The sequence below is a fragment of the Abramis brama genome (genome assembly GCF_963993115.1).
Source record: "Abramis brama genome assembly, chromosome: 22".
NCBI classification, from domain to species: Eukaryota; Metazoa; Chordata; class Actinopteri; order Cypriniformes; family Leuciscidae; genus Abramis; species Abramis brama.
Genome location: NC_139984.1, coordinates 18,993,633 through 19,011,380, shown reverse-complemented (window position 1 = coordinate 19,011,380; position 17,748 = coordinate 18,993,633). Strand labels below are relative to the sequence as shown.

The 17,748-nt window shown below is 37.8% G+C and overlaps 1 protein-coding gene across 5 annotated transcripts in view; it reads right to left on the bottom strand.

Annotated features, from left to right (window-relative positions):
• agrn (agrin) overlaps positions 1 to 17,748 on the bottom strand; it is a 240,350-nt gene that overhangs the window by 15,640 nt on the left and 206,962 nt on the right. For all 5 annotated transcript variants that reach the window (XM_084099236.1, XM_084099237.1, XM_084099238.1 and 2 more), the window contains 10 exons: positions 15,057 to 15,171; positions 13,357 to 13,476; positions 12,779 to 13,117; positions 11,225 to 11,417; positions 10,894 to 11,109; positions 10,255 to 10,484; positions 7,595 to 7,729; positions 4,235 to 4,325; positions 3,556 to 3,720; positions 3,278 to 3,389 (listed from right to left, as the gene is read on the bottom strand). In XM_084099236.1, the coding sequence (XP_083955362.1) occupies positions 3,278 to 3,389; positions 3,556 to 3,720; positions 4,235 to 4,325; positions 7,595 to 7,729; positions 10,255 to 10,484; positions 10,894 to 11,109; positions 11,225 to 11,417; positions 12,779 to 13,117; positions 13,357 to 13,476; positions 15,057 to 15,171 (1,716 nt within the window). The remainder of the gene's footprint in view (positions 1 to 3,277; positions 3,390 to 3,555; positions 3,721 to 4,234; positions 4,326 to 7,594; positions 7,730 to 10,254; positions 10,485 to 10,893; positions 11,110 to 11,224; positions 11,418 to 12,778; positions 13,118 to 13,356; positions 13,477 to 15,056; positions 15,172 to 17,748) is intronic.

Below are 17,748 nucleotides of genomic sequence, written 5' to 3'. Positions count from 1 at the left end.
CTCAAAAAAACCAACAAAAAAACAAAACAAAAAAGTGCACTGAGGGGTCCAAAAACAAATGTGCCAAAAGAACAACTCCTAGCTCTGTACCACGCTCTCTTCTTCTCACATCTCTTTCTTCTCTTGATAACACTCCCTTTCTCTCCCACGCCAGCAGCCTTTTTCTCGCAGTCTACATCCACAGTGAGGCGGTTTAATGGCCCTCCCACGCGAGACTAATGAAGACATTTCATTGTTGTTGGAAGGGTGATGAAACAATGGTGGTCAAATGATAACTATCCCCTGTCGCCCCCATACCAGCTGGTCTGAGGTGAAAGCCAAATCTCTCTCTCTGTCTCTTTCCATTCAGCATATGGAATGGTTTGAAGAGGAGAAAAAAACCCTCCCCTCCGACTTTGTTTGATCCTCTACCAGATCTTGACTAATGGACAATGAAGCTGAAATGGACAGTTGCTTTTGGTGGGAATGAGGATGTTGATTTCGAGAGAGCGATTTCAGACTTTAGTCATTACCTTGCGTGATTTCTTATATCCAGACAGCACACAAAAAGAGCACATGGGAAGGAAGAAAAAAAATGTTACCAGTGAAGAAAACACAGAAGATGTCAGTACACACAGAACTGCATGCAGTAAACTATAAGCCTGAGGAATAAAATATTCACAAGCGTAACTCAAGCAAGACACTTAGCATGCAGGTCACAAATAAATAAATATATGTGTGTGTGGATAGTGCCTCAGAAACAAATGTTCAGAGTAAATCAGAAATGGCATTAAAGTCGTGCTATGTTTTACACTACTGCACCCACATTATTTATATTTGCTTTGTGATATGGCGGTGTATATTAGAGTCTGTTCAGTGGAACGGCTGAGGCCATCGAGGCAATATGAAAATATTTCTCATGGGGTTTTGCTTCGGACAGCCCCTTTGGAACAAGACCCTTTTGGTTTCTTCACATTTTTTCCTCTCTCATCCTCTTACATCCTTACTCTCATCCGCTTTAATAAGATTTTCCTGCCTCTACTGCTGCAATGAAACACAATTATCATACGTAGGAAGGTTTAATGATGGAAAAAGACACACTTAAGTGCCTACGCGCAAGACTACATCAAGCTAATCACAAATTACACTATTTGGAATAACTAGAGGATGAGAGAGTTTCAAGATTATTACATGGCCTCGATTTGTGCACGAGAGCAGCCTGATTGTTCTGCTGTCGTACTTCGGGTTTGACACGAGCTCAGGCAGAGGCTGCTGGGATTGATCTGAGTGGGTGCGAATCTGTAGCACAACAGACAGAGTCATTTCCACATGGCAATTAAAAGCAAATGGAGGGCAGAGACAAAAGACCAAATATACGGTACGAGACATAAAAGGGGGAAGTTTCGAAAGCTTCCCACACATGCACCCCAGACCCTGCGTGAAAGGCAGACATTGAACCAAACTTCAAAAAATATGCAAAACAAAGCATGACTTTCTGGTCAATACCACTTAGCATCATGGTAATATCATGGTTGCTTTGAAACGTACCATGATAATACCATAGTATTAGGGATGGGCAATATACCAGTAGACACGATAACCGGAAGAAATTTGTCAACTGGTAGAGATTTTGAACCATTATCTATATCGCAGTTACGCTCATGTGATGTTGCTGTGTCAACGGTCATGGAAGCTAAACATTTGAATGCGTTTTTAAGCATTGTGGTTAAAAAACAAGTGAAGTGCCATAAGCAACGAAATAACTCATTTTACTATATGCACGCACTTTCAGAGAGATGGTTTCTGAGCGCTGTCTGAGAGACGCGCGCACATAAAGCAGAGGCTCATACAGTGCGCAATTACTTAACTGAGTTCTTTTTGCCGTCTTTTTGGGTTTGAACGGTCAAATACACACACTTATGTGTAAAAATGTCCATCTTTGCAAGTATCCTCGTAAACAAAGTTATAAGCAAACTAGCAGAGAAAGAAAACACGTGTAACAGTATATTGAACCCGTGCATTCGCTCTTAAAGTGACAGCAGACTGTCTGTCATTAATGTTAATCAAACAACAAAAGAGAGAAAATCTCTCACTGTTCTTGACTAAATCACTTTTGTAATTTTAATGAGAATAAATGTATATTTAAATGTATATAGTGAAGACTATGCAGTGTTTTATTTATACATTTGATTACTTTATACAATTTATGTATTATTTCTAATTTCTAGTGCTTGAATATTTTCAGATAGGTCTATTTCATTTGTGTCTTTGTTCTATTGTAGTTTGTTGTCCTTTTGTTTGTAATTAGTTTCTTTGTTCTTATTTTATCAACAACTGTTTACTTGTCTTAAAGGGATAGTTCACCCAAAAAAACTCTTAAGAATTAAGAATTTTGGTAACTATACAATTGACAGTAGCCAAAGTAGAAGGAAAAAAAAAGAAGGAAAAAAAAAATACTATGGAAGTCAACGGCTACCGCCGACTGTCTGGTTACCAACTTCTTTAAAATATCTTCTTTTGTGTTCAGCGGAAGTAATCCCTATACCTTTTAAATTTTTTTAAATTGGTGACAAGAATTATGATGACATTTCAATGGTATCAAAAATTTGGATGTCATAAAAACCTTATTTATAGCAAAAATAACTATATCGTCATATATATCGTTATTGTGAAATAAGATTTTGGTCATATCGCCCACCCCTATATAGCATTATCTGAAAAGTCAATATCACGGTACATGAATATGGTAATCATTCAATTCCATGTTATATAGTGGGGTCCAAAAGTCTTTTTTAAGTCTTGATTTAATGAAATGTTTTTCATTGCAATTTACACTATTTGAGTAAAAAGTTGCTCTGAAAAACTGAATATGAATTTCAGAATGTATGTGGTATTTGGTTTGTACCTCTTTTACTTTAATTACAACAGCACTTGAGCTGCGTAAACTTCACAAGTTTGTGTCAAACCTGATGATCATTTTTCTCCAGCATTATTTGAGATGATCTACAGAGCATCACGAGCTTCAAAAGAAGCAAGAACATCCAAATCATTATTAGTGTCAGTTAGTTATTTTATTAGTACTTACTGGATTAGTCACCTATAAATAGAGTAGAATCTGAAATATTTCATTATTTTCAGCCAAAACTTGCAAAATCCCAAAATGTATTTGTACTTTTGAACTCCACTGTATATCAAAGTACCATCACAGTCCTTTTTGACAGGGGAGGGAACAGCTAGTTTGACTAGTTCTTGTTTGTGGCCTTTATTGGGCAGCATAAGCATAAGAGTGTTGTCATACCGGCGCCTCTCCTCTGACGGGGTCTTTGCCGTTTATGCTGATCTCTCCCTTTCTGCTGGCCCGCTCCAGATTCACTGTGTTCCACTCGTTCAACTTGATTTTTTCTTTACTCCTGCGCACACACAAAAAGATTATTTAATGTTTATTTGCCCCTCTTAATAGCAATATGAAAATAAACCCAAAAGTTCTACAGTTCTATAATCAGCAACTGAACACAACACATCTGAGTAATTTGAGTTTAATTTCATTCGAATATGACTATACAGAGTGTTGTTTACCTAATTACAGCCGGCCCTTTTCCCAGGTCATATCTAAACTCTAGGATACCATCATTCAGGGACAGAGAGATGAAATCTCCTTTGCCGTCCGTCTTTTGACCATTGTAGAAAATCATGCCTTTGGTGTCATTGGCCAACAGAACGACAGTCATGCTGAATTTTTGCCTATGGACAAATAAGCATAGTTCAATTAGACACATAACAGGGGGTTTTCTTCCTTGGTACAGGCAAAAAGCAATGTGAGAAATAAGGTTCATTCAGTCTGCAAATCTTCATGAATGGGTCAAAATGGCAGAAATAGATGGACTAATTACAGAGCAACAGCTCAACCAATCGAACATCAGAAACAAATCCAACATGTCCGAATCTGAATTAACTTGAAATTACTTGCAACATGAATTAATCTGTGCGGTAGAAGAAGCATAATTAAACCAGTGTTTACAAAATATTTTTTTTGACTAATGAGAACAAAACTTTAACTGAATTGAGCTGGTTGATGACACAACTGTTTTCTGCAGAGCTGCTTTACAGCAGAATTGAATTGTGTTTGCATCACTGATTGTGTATGTGGACTTTGCCTTCTCATTTCACCACATACCACTAATATAACATTATTGTTTGCAACATCAGCGCCATCATAATAAATGCAAAAAGCAATAGCCAATTTGTAACATAATACCTCAGATCCTGGCCATAGAGATGAAGGCCCTTGAGCTCCAGGAAAGAGTCTCCAGTGAAGTAAGGAATGAAAGTGCCTCCCTTGTCTGACACTGAAAAATATGAAAAAGTCCATTGTGCTTTGCAGATATCGTAATGTGTATGAGATGGGAGGGTACCTCCAATTATGAGACCAGACAGTGACACAGTATATAGATCACACATACACACACATAACCATCAACACATAACACTGTCACTCATCCCAGCATGCTTCCTGCAGTAATTACACAGGATGAGCGCATGCTCAGTCTGGGATGGCAGACTGAGATTAAAAAGCTAATTAGCTATTGTTTAACACAGCAGCAGCAGCTTCGCTATTGTACAGGAAATCACAACACTTGCAAACACCACGAGAAAGTGAGGGTCAAAATGGAAAGTGACAAAGTAGTGGCCTACTTTTCTGCACTGCATTCAGTTTATGTATAAGGACTAGGCAACATCCAAAACTATAGGACAGGTGGTGTTTGGTAAACCACTGACAACCGAGAAATCGTTCCTTTCAATGCAGCACCGCTAAACAACTCATCACGGATCTGCAGTACTCAAAATCAAATCATTAAATCAGATAAATTGAATCAATAATAAATGTATCAATTTACTATTAAAAAGTTACTACCAATGAATATACATTCTGTATACAGTACCTAGATTTTATGTCTCTTATGCTATAATGCTCCATTTATTTGATCAAAAATACAGTATTACAATTTAAAATAACTTTAAGTTATTCTATTGTATTATATTTTACAATGTAATTTATTTTTGTGACAGCAAATCTGCATTTTCAGAAGCCATTACTGATTATTAGTATTAATTTATTCCAACCCACCATTCAATAAAAGTACTGACTATTTATTTTATTAACTAAAAAGGATTAAAATAAATCAATAATTGTTTTTTTTTGTTTTATACATTTATTTTTTAATATTTTATGAAACTACAATATTACAATGAAACATATCACTTCACAAAACGAGTAGAAACATTTTTTTTGTAATTTTTTTGTTGTATTTCATATTGATTTTAATGTCAACATGATATTGACCCGATCTACTTTTGTAATGCATTTTGTAAAACCTATTGCAAATTAGCATAAGCAGTGCATTAAGCATTGTTTAGCAAACTACCATGCATTTTTTTTCTAACTGAATATACTATATTTTACTCTGATATACATAACATTACAAAAGTAAAAAAGTAAAAGGTTGCAAACACTTTCATGTTGACTACAAAAATCTTCATTTCCAAATGGCAGCTAATGGATGCATCATGCATTACTTTTAGAACTTTAGTCCAGCAGTGCTTCAGAGACAATAAAGGGTTACTCCCGAAAGTCAAGTGTACATGTACATTTCCTTCTTTCTGCACACTTCTGGCATTTTACCTTCTGGCCTCCTCCAGCAGGGAGCGCTCTCCTGTTATGACGACTGATTCGGTGCAGGACAGTCTCTTATCTGAGAGAGCCACTCTCCCTGGACACTTTGCCCGACTGACTCCCCATTAATCATGATGTGCAGCTGACTGATAGAATTACTCATCTCATTGATTCAAGCGATAAAAAAAAACACTCCCGTCTGATGTATGCGCTCAACTCATTGATTCTGGTTCACCTCAATTTATTTTAATCACTCGCTAATGGAGACTTTCTTAGACGAAAAGGTGACTATCTGGCCCCTCTCATTTGACAGTTCAGGGTTGTACAGGTGTGTGGATGTGTGTGCAATGACGCCCTCGTGAATGATGAAACTGGCTCCACCCACAAATAGTCACATCATATGAAATAGTATCGCTGATACAGACAGCAATGTTATTTCAAGATAGTCAATGAAAATGAAGATATTGGAGAATCAAATTTTTAACCAATCAGTAAAAACTTGATTGTGACGTAAATGAGGGGGAAGCTCTATAGAGTGTGACAGTCAGGTTACGGAAGTAAAAATCCTATTCTTTTCTCCATAAGGGAATTTATATTTTACAATAACTTTTAACCTTAAATGTCAGACCTACTTGTCAGCTTCAAGCTTGTTAATCCATGGCTTTTGTTGAATAAGCCAGCATTATTTCAACGTATTTTTTAAAGTTGAATAAAGGTTTAATAAAAGGAATTCTGATTTAAGACTACATTACCCATTATTCTGCAAAAAACTCCACCAATCAGAGAATCGAAACAAGCAAATTGTGCCAAAAGATCTCTTTAGCGCCCTCCCACTCCCATGAAGCACTGTGAATGATGTAATCAATTTCAAACTACTTAAATATTTGAGTGTGTGTGTGTATATATATATATATATTCAACATCTCTGAACCAATAGTGTACTTTTATCATGCTTTGTAGTTCTTTCCCTCATTAAAGTCGTTAAGTATCTTAACGACAGTCTTGTATCTTTGTCTTTTTGTCCGATTTTCTTTTTTTTTGTTGCTTAAAATCAAAGTTTGTAATGTTGTGATACACCTCATAGTCGGTTGGTTTGGTTAATGGCTTATAACTCTTTAACAAATACTTTTTTATAATCCCCTTTGGAAAAAATAATGGGAAAATATTCTCAGAACCAAGGCCGCTGTAAAAAGTGGGCGGGCACTGTTGCACTCTATATAGCACGGCTGGGCAACTCTGGGGCTTGGAGCTAAGCTCTGCAGGAAAGTCGATCTTGTGGGCCAGAGTTGCCCACCCCTGCTATAGGCTAATTTGACTTATATATTATTGGCCCATGGCCTAGCGTATAGGCCAGGACTCCCGGGAGGTGTCCAATATGCATGCACACATGTGTGTTCCTAAACCTTTCACTTAGTTTCCACATTTCTAATGCCTGCGATCTAAAACATCTGTAGGAATTTTAATTAGGTGAGAGAGGGAAGTGCAACAGAGTAAGAGTGCTAATGAAAGCTTTGAAATGGCAATAGACTTAGGCATCCTTGGTTAGGGTCCAGCTCCCAGAGGATGCCCCACTACTGAAATCCCCCCCCATCGACCTGCGATATGTTTGATCTTCCAGCCTAGGATGGCAGCTCAGACATGGTATAAAAGGGTAAATAATTTCACATCACCTCCCAGATGCCAACTCTCCATTACATTAGCTGATAAAACCTATTTTACAGTATGGTACCCACTGGAAACGCCAACTGGAGAATCTCACTTTTTCCACTCCACCATAGCCTTTGTTTTATCCCTCAATAATTCTACAGCAAATATCCGAGTCAGACCGGTCGATCCTGACAAAAATCAATACTGAAATTACAACTGAGAAGTAGCAGTTATTTCAGTCCTTAGTTGAGTCGATACACTCATTTACTGTATTTTTACTATGATGTAGTACTGTACCTTTTTCACAGTGCTTGCCTTCACGTCCCATTGGACATTCGCATTTGTAACCTCCCTCTGGAAGAACTTGGCACCGTGATGATGGGTGGCATTTATTGGGGTCGCAGGGGTTGTGGGCGTCAGCGCAGGTCGGACCTGTTAACAAAAATTGATATTTATGTGACTTGAACAAAAGATGATGAGAAGCCACTTGAGGAGAAATCAAACAACTTCCTGTCAATCCTGGCTAGTTAAGTCACAGATAGTATAAGGAAGAAGAGACGGACCACTTGCAGTGAAATGAATGGGAGAAATTAACTATAAAATATATAGTAGCAATGCCCTGAAAATAGAGTTTTTAAGCATGATTTAAGCTAAAGAACTAGATTGATGATACCAATGTTGTTAGATTTTATTGCCGACATGAGATGCTATCGAACCATGATTTTGACAAACAGTTGAAATTTAGCTGCCTAGAGGTGTTACCAAGATGACTTTGGACTGAGCTGACTTGAATTTTCACCTATATAGGGGTCCTTTTATAATAGGATTTTGAATTATTACAAATTTAGATGAAGCTGTAGTGCAGCATGTTGTGTGCCCTCCTGGTTTGAAAGACTGAAAGTGCTTCAGGTCAGCACTTCTAGTCTCATCAGAACACTCCCATAATCACATAGAACATAGTAAGAGATCACGCCACGGGCAGTAACTGCTGCACACTGTAATGAAAGCTCCCGTCGTGTTCTGAGACGCTCTGATAGGTGTCTCTCTCTCTTGCTCTCAAACTCTAAGGCCGCTCTATCACGGAGATGGGGCGGCAACCCTCCAACTTACAATCCTGCTCTTTAAACATTAAAGGTTATCCCACATATTTATCCCTCTAGCCAATTTCTTTGTGTACACTTCTACTTCAAAGGGTCTTCATTTTCCTACATACCTCATTGCAGCCATTCTGCAGTACAGAAATAATGTGGAAGATATTGAACTGTATTATTATAAAGGTTGTTCAATAAAGGCTTGTGAGCAGAACAACAGAGCAATTTACTCTGGGCAATATTTCAAATGTCTGGAGCAACACTGCAAGATGGAGAACAAAAAAGCCTCTTGGATGTGAACAAAGAGAACACTGTAACTTCTGCTCTGTGGATGATTCCTACTGTTCCGTATGATGTGAATAAACCACACTAAACCAGAAAACTAGAGAAAGTCTCGTATGTTCACCAAGGCTGCATTTCTTGTTAAAAATTACAATACAAACTGTAATGTTGTGAAATATTATTGCAATTTAAAGCAATTGTTAAAACGTAATTTATTTCTGTGATGCAAAGCTTAATTTTCAGCATCATTCCTCCAGTCTTTAACATCTCATTATCCTTCAGAAATCACTTTAATTTGCTGATTTGCTGCTCAAGAAACATAATTATCAGTGATAAAAACATTATTATCAATGTTAAAAACAGCAGTGCTTTCTTTCAGTAGTATTTCTAGTTCTTAATATTTTTATGAAAACCAATAATTTTTTTAGGATTCTTTGATTAACAGAACATTCAAAAGAACAGAATTAATTTGAAATCGAAATCTTTTGTAACATTATAAATGTCTTTACCGTTACTTGATCAATTTGATGCATCCTTGCTGAATAAAAGTATTTAAAAACTTTACTGACTCTTGAACGGTAGTGTACCTTGTAATGCTGATTAGATTTGTGTAATATATGTTGTAGGCTTCATAGAAAATTTGGCTTAAACGATATAGTAGAAGTAGAAACTTCCGCCCAGTAAGATCCAAGATATAGCTTTACTTTCTGTGTGGCATCCTCAAGCCAAATTTGTTGGCATTTTACAGTCAAATGGCTTTGAAAATCAAAAAGGTTTGTCAGGCTTGGTATGAAGATGACCTGAGCCAATTTTGTTGAAGATTGGACAAACTTTGTGTGGCAGGCATTGACAAATGTTAATCATAACATTGGCATAGGTATTAGGAATAAATTGTCACTGGAAATATTAAGACCTGCCCTAAAGTTTGTACCAATAATTAAAAGGCATACATTTAGTTGAAAAAAAAAAAAGAACCCCCGCCCGCAACACACACATACAGGAGAAACCCAGCATGTCCGTGAGAGACTAGATCAGATTCAGCATCTTTCGCTTCACTTTTGTGAACTGAGTAGAGTTTGATTTTGTACTTATTTATTAAACCAGATTTTTTTTATTAACTTAACCATAAGAAATATAGCATGTGTTCTTCTGTTGTTCTGAAAACATTGAAGATTTGCCAATTCACTTTCAGGATTGGGAAAATGTGTCTTTCCAACAAGTATATTCAGTACCGGTGAAGTTATTTGTATTCACTCCGTATTTGTCCTTGCTGCCTTCATATCGTTGGGTAAACACTCATCGGTCTTACATACCCATAAGGCTAAAAATTGATTAGACAAGCATCCTCTGCCCTGCTGAATCTTTAATCAATAAAGTACAAGTCCAGATATTCACAACTGGAACAAAGAGTCACTGCAGAACCTTTTATTCTTAAAAAGTGTATAGTTTAAGGTGAATGTTTTCTTTTTTGCACCACTAACTGCACTAAATGGATAGATCTGGAACAATCTGTTTTTTGAAACTTTCATACTTCATCTTTAAGATCATACATACATAAGTAAAAGTTAATACTTGTGCACCCACCAGAGAAACCGTTGACACATTTGCAGTGGAACATCTCGGCTTCTTTGACCTGGCAGGAGGCTCTGTTCTTGCAGGGATTCGGCAGGCATGGGTTGTTGCCACACTCGCCAATGGCCGAGCCATATAGAACGCTACCGCCATTCTCTTGTAGGTTATAGACAAAGTTGTTGACGTCCAGCATGCGGACGCAGCCCACAAGGCCTGTTGAAACTGACGTCCTCTCCTTTACACTGCAAAAACAAACCAATCATTTTGTCAGTTCTCCTTCCTTAATGCTCATCTTAATTCTCAAATGACAGGGAAAATGTAACAACATCATGAAATGATATATAAAAAAAGAAAGACATTTTTTTTTTTTATTGAAAAAAGACACTCTCTGCCTGACTGAGAACACATGGAAAAACATTCAATTAGATCTCAAGTAGTGTTTCACAACATCTCTGATTGATGCTAATTTGATTTGGCTATTTCTGCTTAGTCTTATTAAGTCATATTAGTTGTTCTGGCAGGTTCCTGCAAACATGTGCAGACAGTCAATGATTTAGGTTATTTTTCTCCATAATGTTTCATTATGGCTTCTAACAAGACTAAAGAGGCTCTTGTTAGTGTTATTTGGAGGTGTTCTAGAGCTTCTCTTACTCTACTGTCATGTCTTCCGGCACTCCTCCGATGAAAAGATCTGTGTCCAGGTTGAGTCCATCTGTTCCTGGGGGACTTTGTCCTTCAACCATCGGCTCATTGTCCACGCTCAGCATGGCATTACGCCTATTACGCACAACTACGAGCTGATGCCAGCGACCGGGCTTTACCACGACCTTACTGATAACTGAAGCCGTCCCAGAACCAGTGTTAAACCTTCATGTGCGAAACATTTAAGAGGATCATCACAAATTAAAATGGTATGTTGTAAAATGGTACATTAAAATGAATAAGAATCATTTTCCAACCCTATATTAACTTGCTTACTTACCTAAGCTCCACATTTCCTTCAAATAATGCCAGAGACAGGAAGTCCTTCTTGCTTTTTTGTCCATTGTAGAGCAATATCCCTGTCATTTCCGAAGCCCTGAACTCCATGGCAATGCGCACAGTGTGGTAGGCCTTCATGGTTTGGAAAGCCATGTAAGACTTTCCACCGAAGGATGGTATGAAGTACTTTATAACTGAGTAGGATAGAAGGTAGAAGACAGATAAAGCAGGTTATCAGAGACTGTCAACCAAGACTTCTGCTCTCTACTGGTAGAGCAACAAACAAAACTGCACTCAAGTGTGTCTCCTTCAGATAACGAAGATACCCCTGTCAATGGTACAGTAATGTGCCGTTCATGTTGTGTTTGCTACATTCCCTAGTGTGAGAAAACATAAAACCTGCAATCAATGATGAGTACTGTAGTTCTCCCAGGACCTTTCTCTGTTAGACATTTACATTCCAGACAGAGAATCCCCATACTCAGAAACGTATCAACACCTCTCTCTCTCTCTTTCTCTCTCGGCTGTCTCTCACCCTTTTCTCGAGAGAATGCAAGGCTGATGAAGCGTTCTCTCTTCATCACTCTTTAATGGCCTGATTGATCAGAGGAAGAGTTTGAGGGCTGCTTACAAGCCTTTAATTAGTGGCTTTTTTCACCTCACAGCAGTTTGATACTAGCTAAAGTTCATCAATGTAATTAGTGTCAATTATAACTTGACACAGCTGCAAAAGGTAGTTTCATATCCCAATACCACCAACAGAGACAATGAATTGAGCTATAATTTCCTCAGTGTAACAGCAGGACTGCAATTTAAGATTCAAATCATTATTGAACTTTTTTTTTCTTCTTCAAAGGATTCAAAAATGCTGAAATATGAATAATAAATAATAACATTGATAAATACTACATATTCAATAGTAATAGTTGATTCAAATGTATCTAAAATATTCAAGTGTGCTTCTTTTGTGCTTTTATAAGGTTCATTTTACACCGAAAGAAAGAAAGATCCAAAGAAAAAAGAAACAATACTAAATAAAATGAAATGATTAACATTTTAGGTCTTTTTTAATAAATTAAAATGCATTATCAATATATTTAATTAAATTATTAAATAAAAATATAAATTACATAATATACATATTTAATAAATTAAAATGTATTATCAATATATTTAATTAAATTATTAAATAAAAATATAAATTACATAATATATATAATTGTAAAGTATTCATGGTAGTATTTGTTGTATAATTGTTTTATTAAAAAAAATAAACATCTTTTTGCAGCATTTTAATAAGAATAACCACTGAAAAAACTGGGGAAAAAAGGAAATGAAACCGTCAACATATAGCAGTAATGAGATGTATAGGAATACATTTACAGAAGAAATGTGTTTAATTTTCATGAAAATAACATAATGCAAATAATAAATCTTAAATGGTCCTAAAATTTGTTTTTGTTTAATTATGGAAACATGCATTTGTTGACCAATGTGGCCATTCAGTTGTCCTTGCGATGTACAGATTTTTTCTAGTTTTTGTACTTCTCCTCACCTTTCTCGCACACGGCTCCTCCTCTTCCTGCGGGACAGATGCAGGTGAAGTCATTGTTCTCCTCCTCGCAGGTTCCGCCGTGACGACAGGGCTGAGAGTCGCACGGCCTGTTGGCGTGGGTCACCGGTTTGTTCAGTAAGACTGTGGTTGTAGGGGCCTGGGATGGAGTGGTGGTGGCTGGTGCTGCTGTGGTGGTCCTGCGGCTGGTGAAGGGCCGTCTGGTGGCGGTTGGGCGGAGAGTGGTAAAAGCAGAAGTGGGAGACAGCGTGGTGGTGGTGGGAGTTGTGACAGACGCCACGGTGGTTGTCGTGGTGGTGAAGAAAGGAACAGTTGAAAGACCTAAAAAATGGAGAGAAGGAAAAATAGGTCAATAGGCCTAGTCAGGGTAGACATATTTAATTCTTCACAAATTAAACCGAGGCTGTGAGACATTCAGTCTGAAGTTCAATAAGCAGGTTCTTTTTGAGTCCTGCGGGCACTCGTGGTTATCAAATGCCAGTTTGAAGAGCAATCTCACTCAACAAAAGGCAGCAACAGAAAAAGAGAAAAGGACGGAAAAGCAATTTCAAGCGGGTTACCATAGTTGGTGATGCGAATGTTCTCTTCCTCAGGTTTCTTCACAACAATACCAGTGTCTTTAGATGCCTTGAGCTGTTTGAGAAGGGCTCCCTCAATATCCTCCACGCTGAACCTTGTGTCTGTAGAACGAGAACACAACATTAAACATATTGTACAGCGGAGTGTGAAAAACCAGCACAGACCCACCATCCTCACACTTGACATAACATACTGCAAATATATACAGAAAAGTCTGCGTGTAATAGGCCTTTGGGAGAAGCAGTTCTTGATCCACCATGCATTTCAGGGACGTTGGGATGAAACACTCTAATAACGCTTCCACAGATGGCCCTGTTACTGGCCACCACAGACCGCCTTTATGACAGGCGCTTGTGCTAGAATTGTGCTCTTGTGCCGTTGAAGGGGACCAATAAAAAGAGAATAGCGAAAGAGATTTTTATCAGCTGGTGCGATGCTCGGAGGGTCTTAAAAGCATGAGAAGAGATGGAGACCGTAATAAGCTTTTTCAGAAACCCTAGCTGATAAATTACCTCTCTAAAAAGGCCATGCTCTCTGAATGCTTCCGCTGCCAGAAAAGACGAGAGCAGTATCTTTAGGGATTATTTTACTTAACTTATATGCCTCATTCTGCTGTTGAACTATTATTTTCTTCAAACATACAAGGGAGTTTTTATGTGCTTTTTATTTCTTGCCGTAGGCATGTTTATAAAGGAGCGCAGACTGAGGGAATTTTGATGTGAAGGGAGGCTATAAGCCGGACTTTGTGCTTTGTGTGCTAGAGCTGCTTCAGAAATAAATTAGAAGCAGCTTGAAAAAAGAAAATAAATAAAAACAGGATATTGAAAGACAGAGCGACTGGGTAAGACAGATAATAATGAACATCAAGGGGCAAATTCTCTAAGTGCAGTATTTTAGCGCAAAAAGCACACTAAGCACATGCAATCTCATTTAATTCAGATAAATGCACTGAAATATTTAAATCGAGTCACAACCCCATTGTATATTAAAATTAGGCTAAAAAAAATGTGTATTTACTTAATTACTTAAAAATAATTTATAAATGTTGCACTATTATCATTCCAAGAAAGTTGGCAGTAAACGCAATTTTATTTAAGAAAAATGTTTGTTATTTTTTATTGATCATGGCAACTGTTAATGCAAACGGTGATAAAATGATGGAGAAAATTTTAACTATAACTGGGAACTATAACTATAAGCTATAACTGGGAATACGTCAAGATGTGCACTGTAGTCAAGTGCAGTTTCTACATTTTAAAGAGCCTGGATAGTGAAGTGATGCTGTACAGTCGCAGCATATCATGCTAGACATACTCTAACAGTTGAGCAACAGAAACTCAAGTCTATAAGTGTTACTGGTCCTACTCACTCCGCTCTGAGCGGAATCTGAACCAGCTCAACAGGCATGGGAGACAGGCATGCTAATGGCTGTGAGTTTTCTGCACTGCTCCTACTAATTGGCCTCTATTACACTTACTCTCCTACACCTCGCTCCCATCCAGGTCACGGCACCAATGTAACTGGACCTACTCACTCTGAGCAGGATTCAAACCAGCGTAAACCAGCATGGGATACGGGTGTGCAAACAAGGATGCTAAACACAACAGCCCCTAGCATCAGTTGCTAGTGTGAGTTTACTTAAGTAAACAATCTTTAAGAACAACCTTTGGTGTAACTTTACCTGGGTCAAAGTGAGCCTCGACAAAGGCTATTATGGAGTTGCTGGGGGCCAGATTCTTCACACGGACACTCTGGAAGTCTTTCTGGACATCTGACTTGTGGAACAACTCATTGAGCTAGAGAAATAAAAAGCAGAGAGAAAGTAAGACAGAGAAAAACAAAGAACTAAATGCCCCAAGTGCAGTGTGTGAAACTGGTAATAAGCTTGATATGCTGATCTAGTTCTAGTTAACACCAAATTCCTCCACGAGATGAAAAAAGTGTGTCAGCGGAAAAACTCCAGTGAACCCCATCGGGTCTCGGTGCACAAATTGACATTTAACTACAGCGCAGGAGTAATTATATGAACATGTTTCGAAGTCAGCAGTAAATGTCAGGTTACAACACTGCCCGTTTAGAATCGGCTCAGTTTCCACCTGGGTACACATACTGTAGGAGAGTTCTGTCACTGATTTGGTGCAACGTGAGAGGAGCTTAGATTTAATACTCACTAATAAACCAAATTCACCTTGGTGCACCTAATTGATCAAAACTAGAGCAAATGAGAAGTGGTTTACAATTAGGATGCACTCAATCGACTCACAAAACCGCTTTGTGCTTCTAGTGCTTTGTGACGTGTGTGCACATTTTGTTAGAGTGCCTCAGCAGGAGGTCCGTCGAGAACCCCATTCAAGTCACCCAAGGGCCTTGCATTTTCCTTCTTCACTCATTTCATTCACAGCTGCACTTGAATTCGGAAAAGCACAGAGTTGACGCAGACAAAATGGCTTTTGCCTCTAGGCCGACCCTCAGTGAGTTCATTGGGAACCATGCTGGGCAAGAAAAGAGAGGAGCCGCTCCCTCCCTTCCCTCAAGCCTCACCGGAGAGACCCTCAACAAAACCAGGCTGCCCGGCAAAGCCGGATGGACACACTGACCCATAAACTGGCTGCTCTATCCTCAGAATCTGTGGACAGGGTTGAAATCAAGTAAAGGGAAAGACAGGGTGGAGATATAAAGGCGTGAATGAGAGGAGGTGCTCTGTTGAACCTGGGGGTATCACGCACAGAGGAGAAGCGGGAGTAGGATACGCTCAAAGCCAATGAATCCATTTCAATTGCTGGCTCGGTGCTGCCCGTGGCCCCATTTGAGATTTGGACTTCACAGAACGAGAGAGTGAAGTATAGGGGATTAGCTTTCTGTGTCAGGTGGAACGCTCATAGAGAAAGGCTGATTACATCCTCCCTTAGTCCCTGTCGGAAATCTCGCTCACAGCACTAGCTAACATTAGAGTGATAAGTGGAACTCATTATCGTACTGCCCTTCATTCCCAGACACGCCCAAAATGGGTTAACAAGTCGGGAACAAATCGTCGGCTTCTTCAGCAGTTGGCAGCAGTTAGTGTGCAGTGTCAGCTAAAGACTACAACAAAAACTTCAGGGAAGGAGGCTAGGTTTTCAGGAATGTTGAGGCCAAGATACCAGCCAGTGATGATATCGTTAACTAAAACTATTATTAATCGTTTTTGGTAATTAAAATCAAGCTGAAATACCATAATATATAAATATTAGATGAACAACTTAAACATGTTAACTTGGTAACTAACTGAAATAAATATAAGTTAAAGTGTTAAAAGTATTAAGTACCAAAACTTAAAAATAAATCAAAGCTAAATGACAAAAAAAAAAAATTACCGTAAGCACAATAAATTACTAAAAGTGAGCATGTACTGTATAAATAAAAACATAATTATAAATATATAATAATAAAAATATAATAATAAAAATATAAAAAAATTTCAAAAGATTAGTAATTACTTTAATATTATATAACTTAAAATAATAAGAAACTAAAATAAATATATATTTTCGAAACTGATTTTGGACAGTCTTCTGAGGCAGCGTAACGGTTAAATGATCTACAACAAAATAAATCGAGCCTAGGAGATAACCAAGCGAATATTTATCTACTATAATAGTAATTCCTCACTAGAAATAACATCAAGAGTGAAAAACGGTGGTCAAAAATGTGCATTTGCACAGAAACTGACAGCCATCTGCGACTTTCAGATGCCATATTCATTTTTTTACTCAAATGTCACGAAATTGAACGCACAAGATTGTGGGATATCAAAGGCAGCGGAGGAAACATCTGTGTCTTCAAAAATCATTCTGATGAAGGTATCTCAGGAGACAGCAAGTGAAGCTAACAAAGGATTCCAACATGCCTTCCTGCCTTGGAATGCATCCTCCGAAAGCAGCAGTTTACAGCTTTGGAACGCAGCCTAGTAAGCCTGAAGACCTTGATTAGCTTGTTCAGGTTTATTAGATTAGAGTTGGAGCTAAATTCTGCAGGAAAGTGGATCTTGAGGACCAGAGTTAAGAAACCCTGATCTATATTGTCTATACTATACTATATTGTCTTTTTTGTTCTATTTTTGTTTTTTTGTTCCCCTATTCCTGCTGTGTATATAACATAAATATTTCAAATAAATCATTAAAAAAAAATTTATGAGAAAAAAGAGGTCATTTTGGCAAAGTATTAACAACAAAATTCTATATTTTTTAATAAAACAAATCTTAACAAGAAAAAAAAAAAACTCACTGAATTCAGTTTGAAGCAATGTTTAATTAACTAAGAAGAACTTGAAAACTACATGCCATTGTTTTAATTTCCTTTGTTTATATTTAAACTAATAGTTCACTGTGTAAATG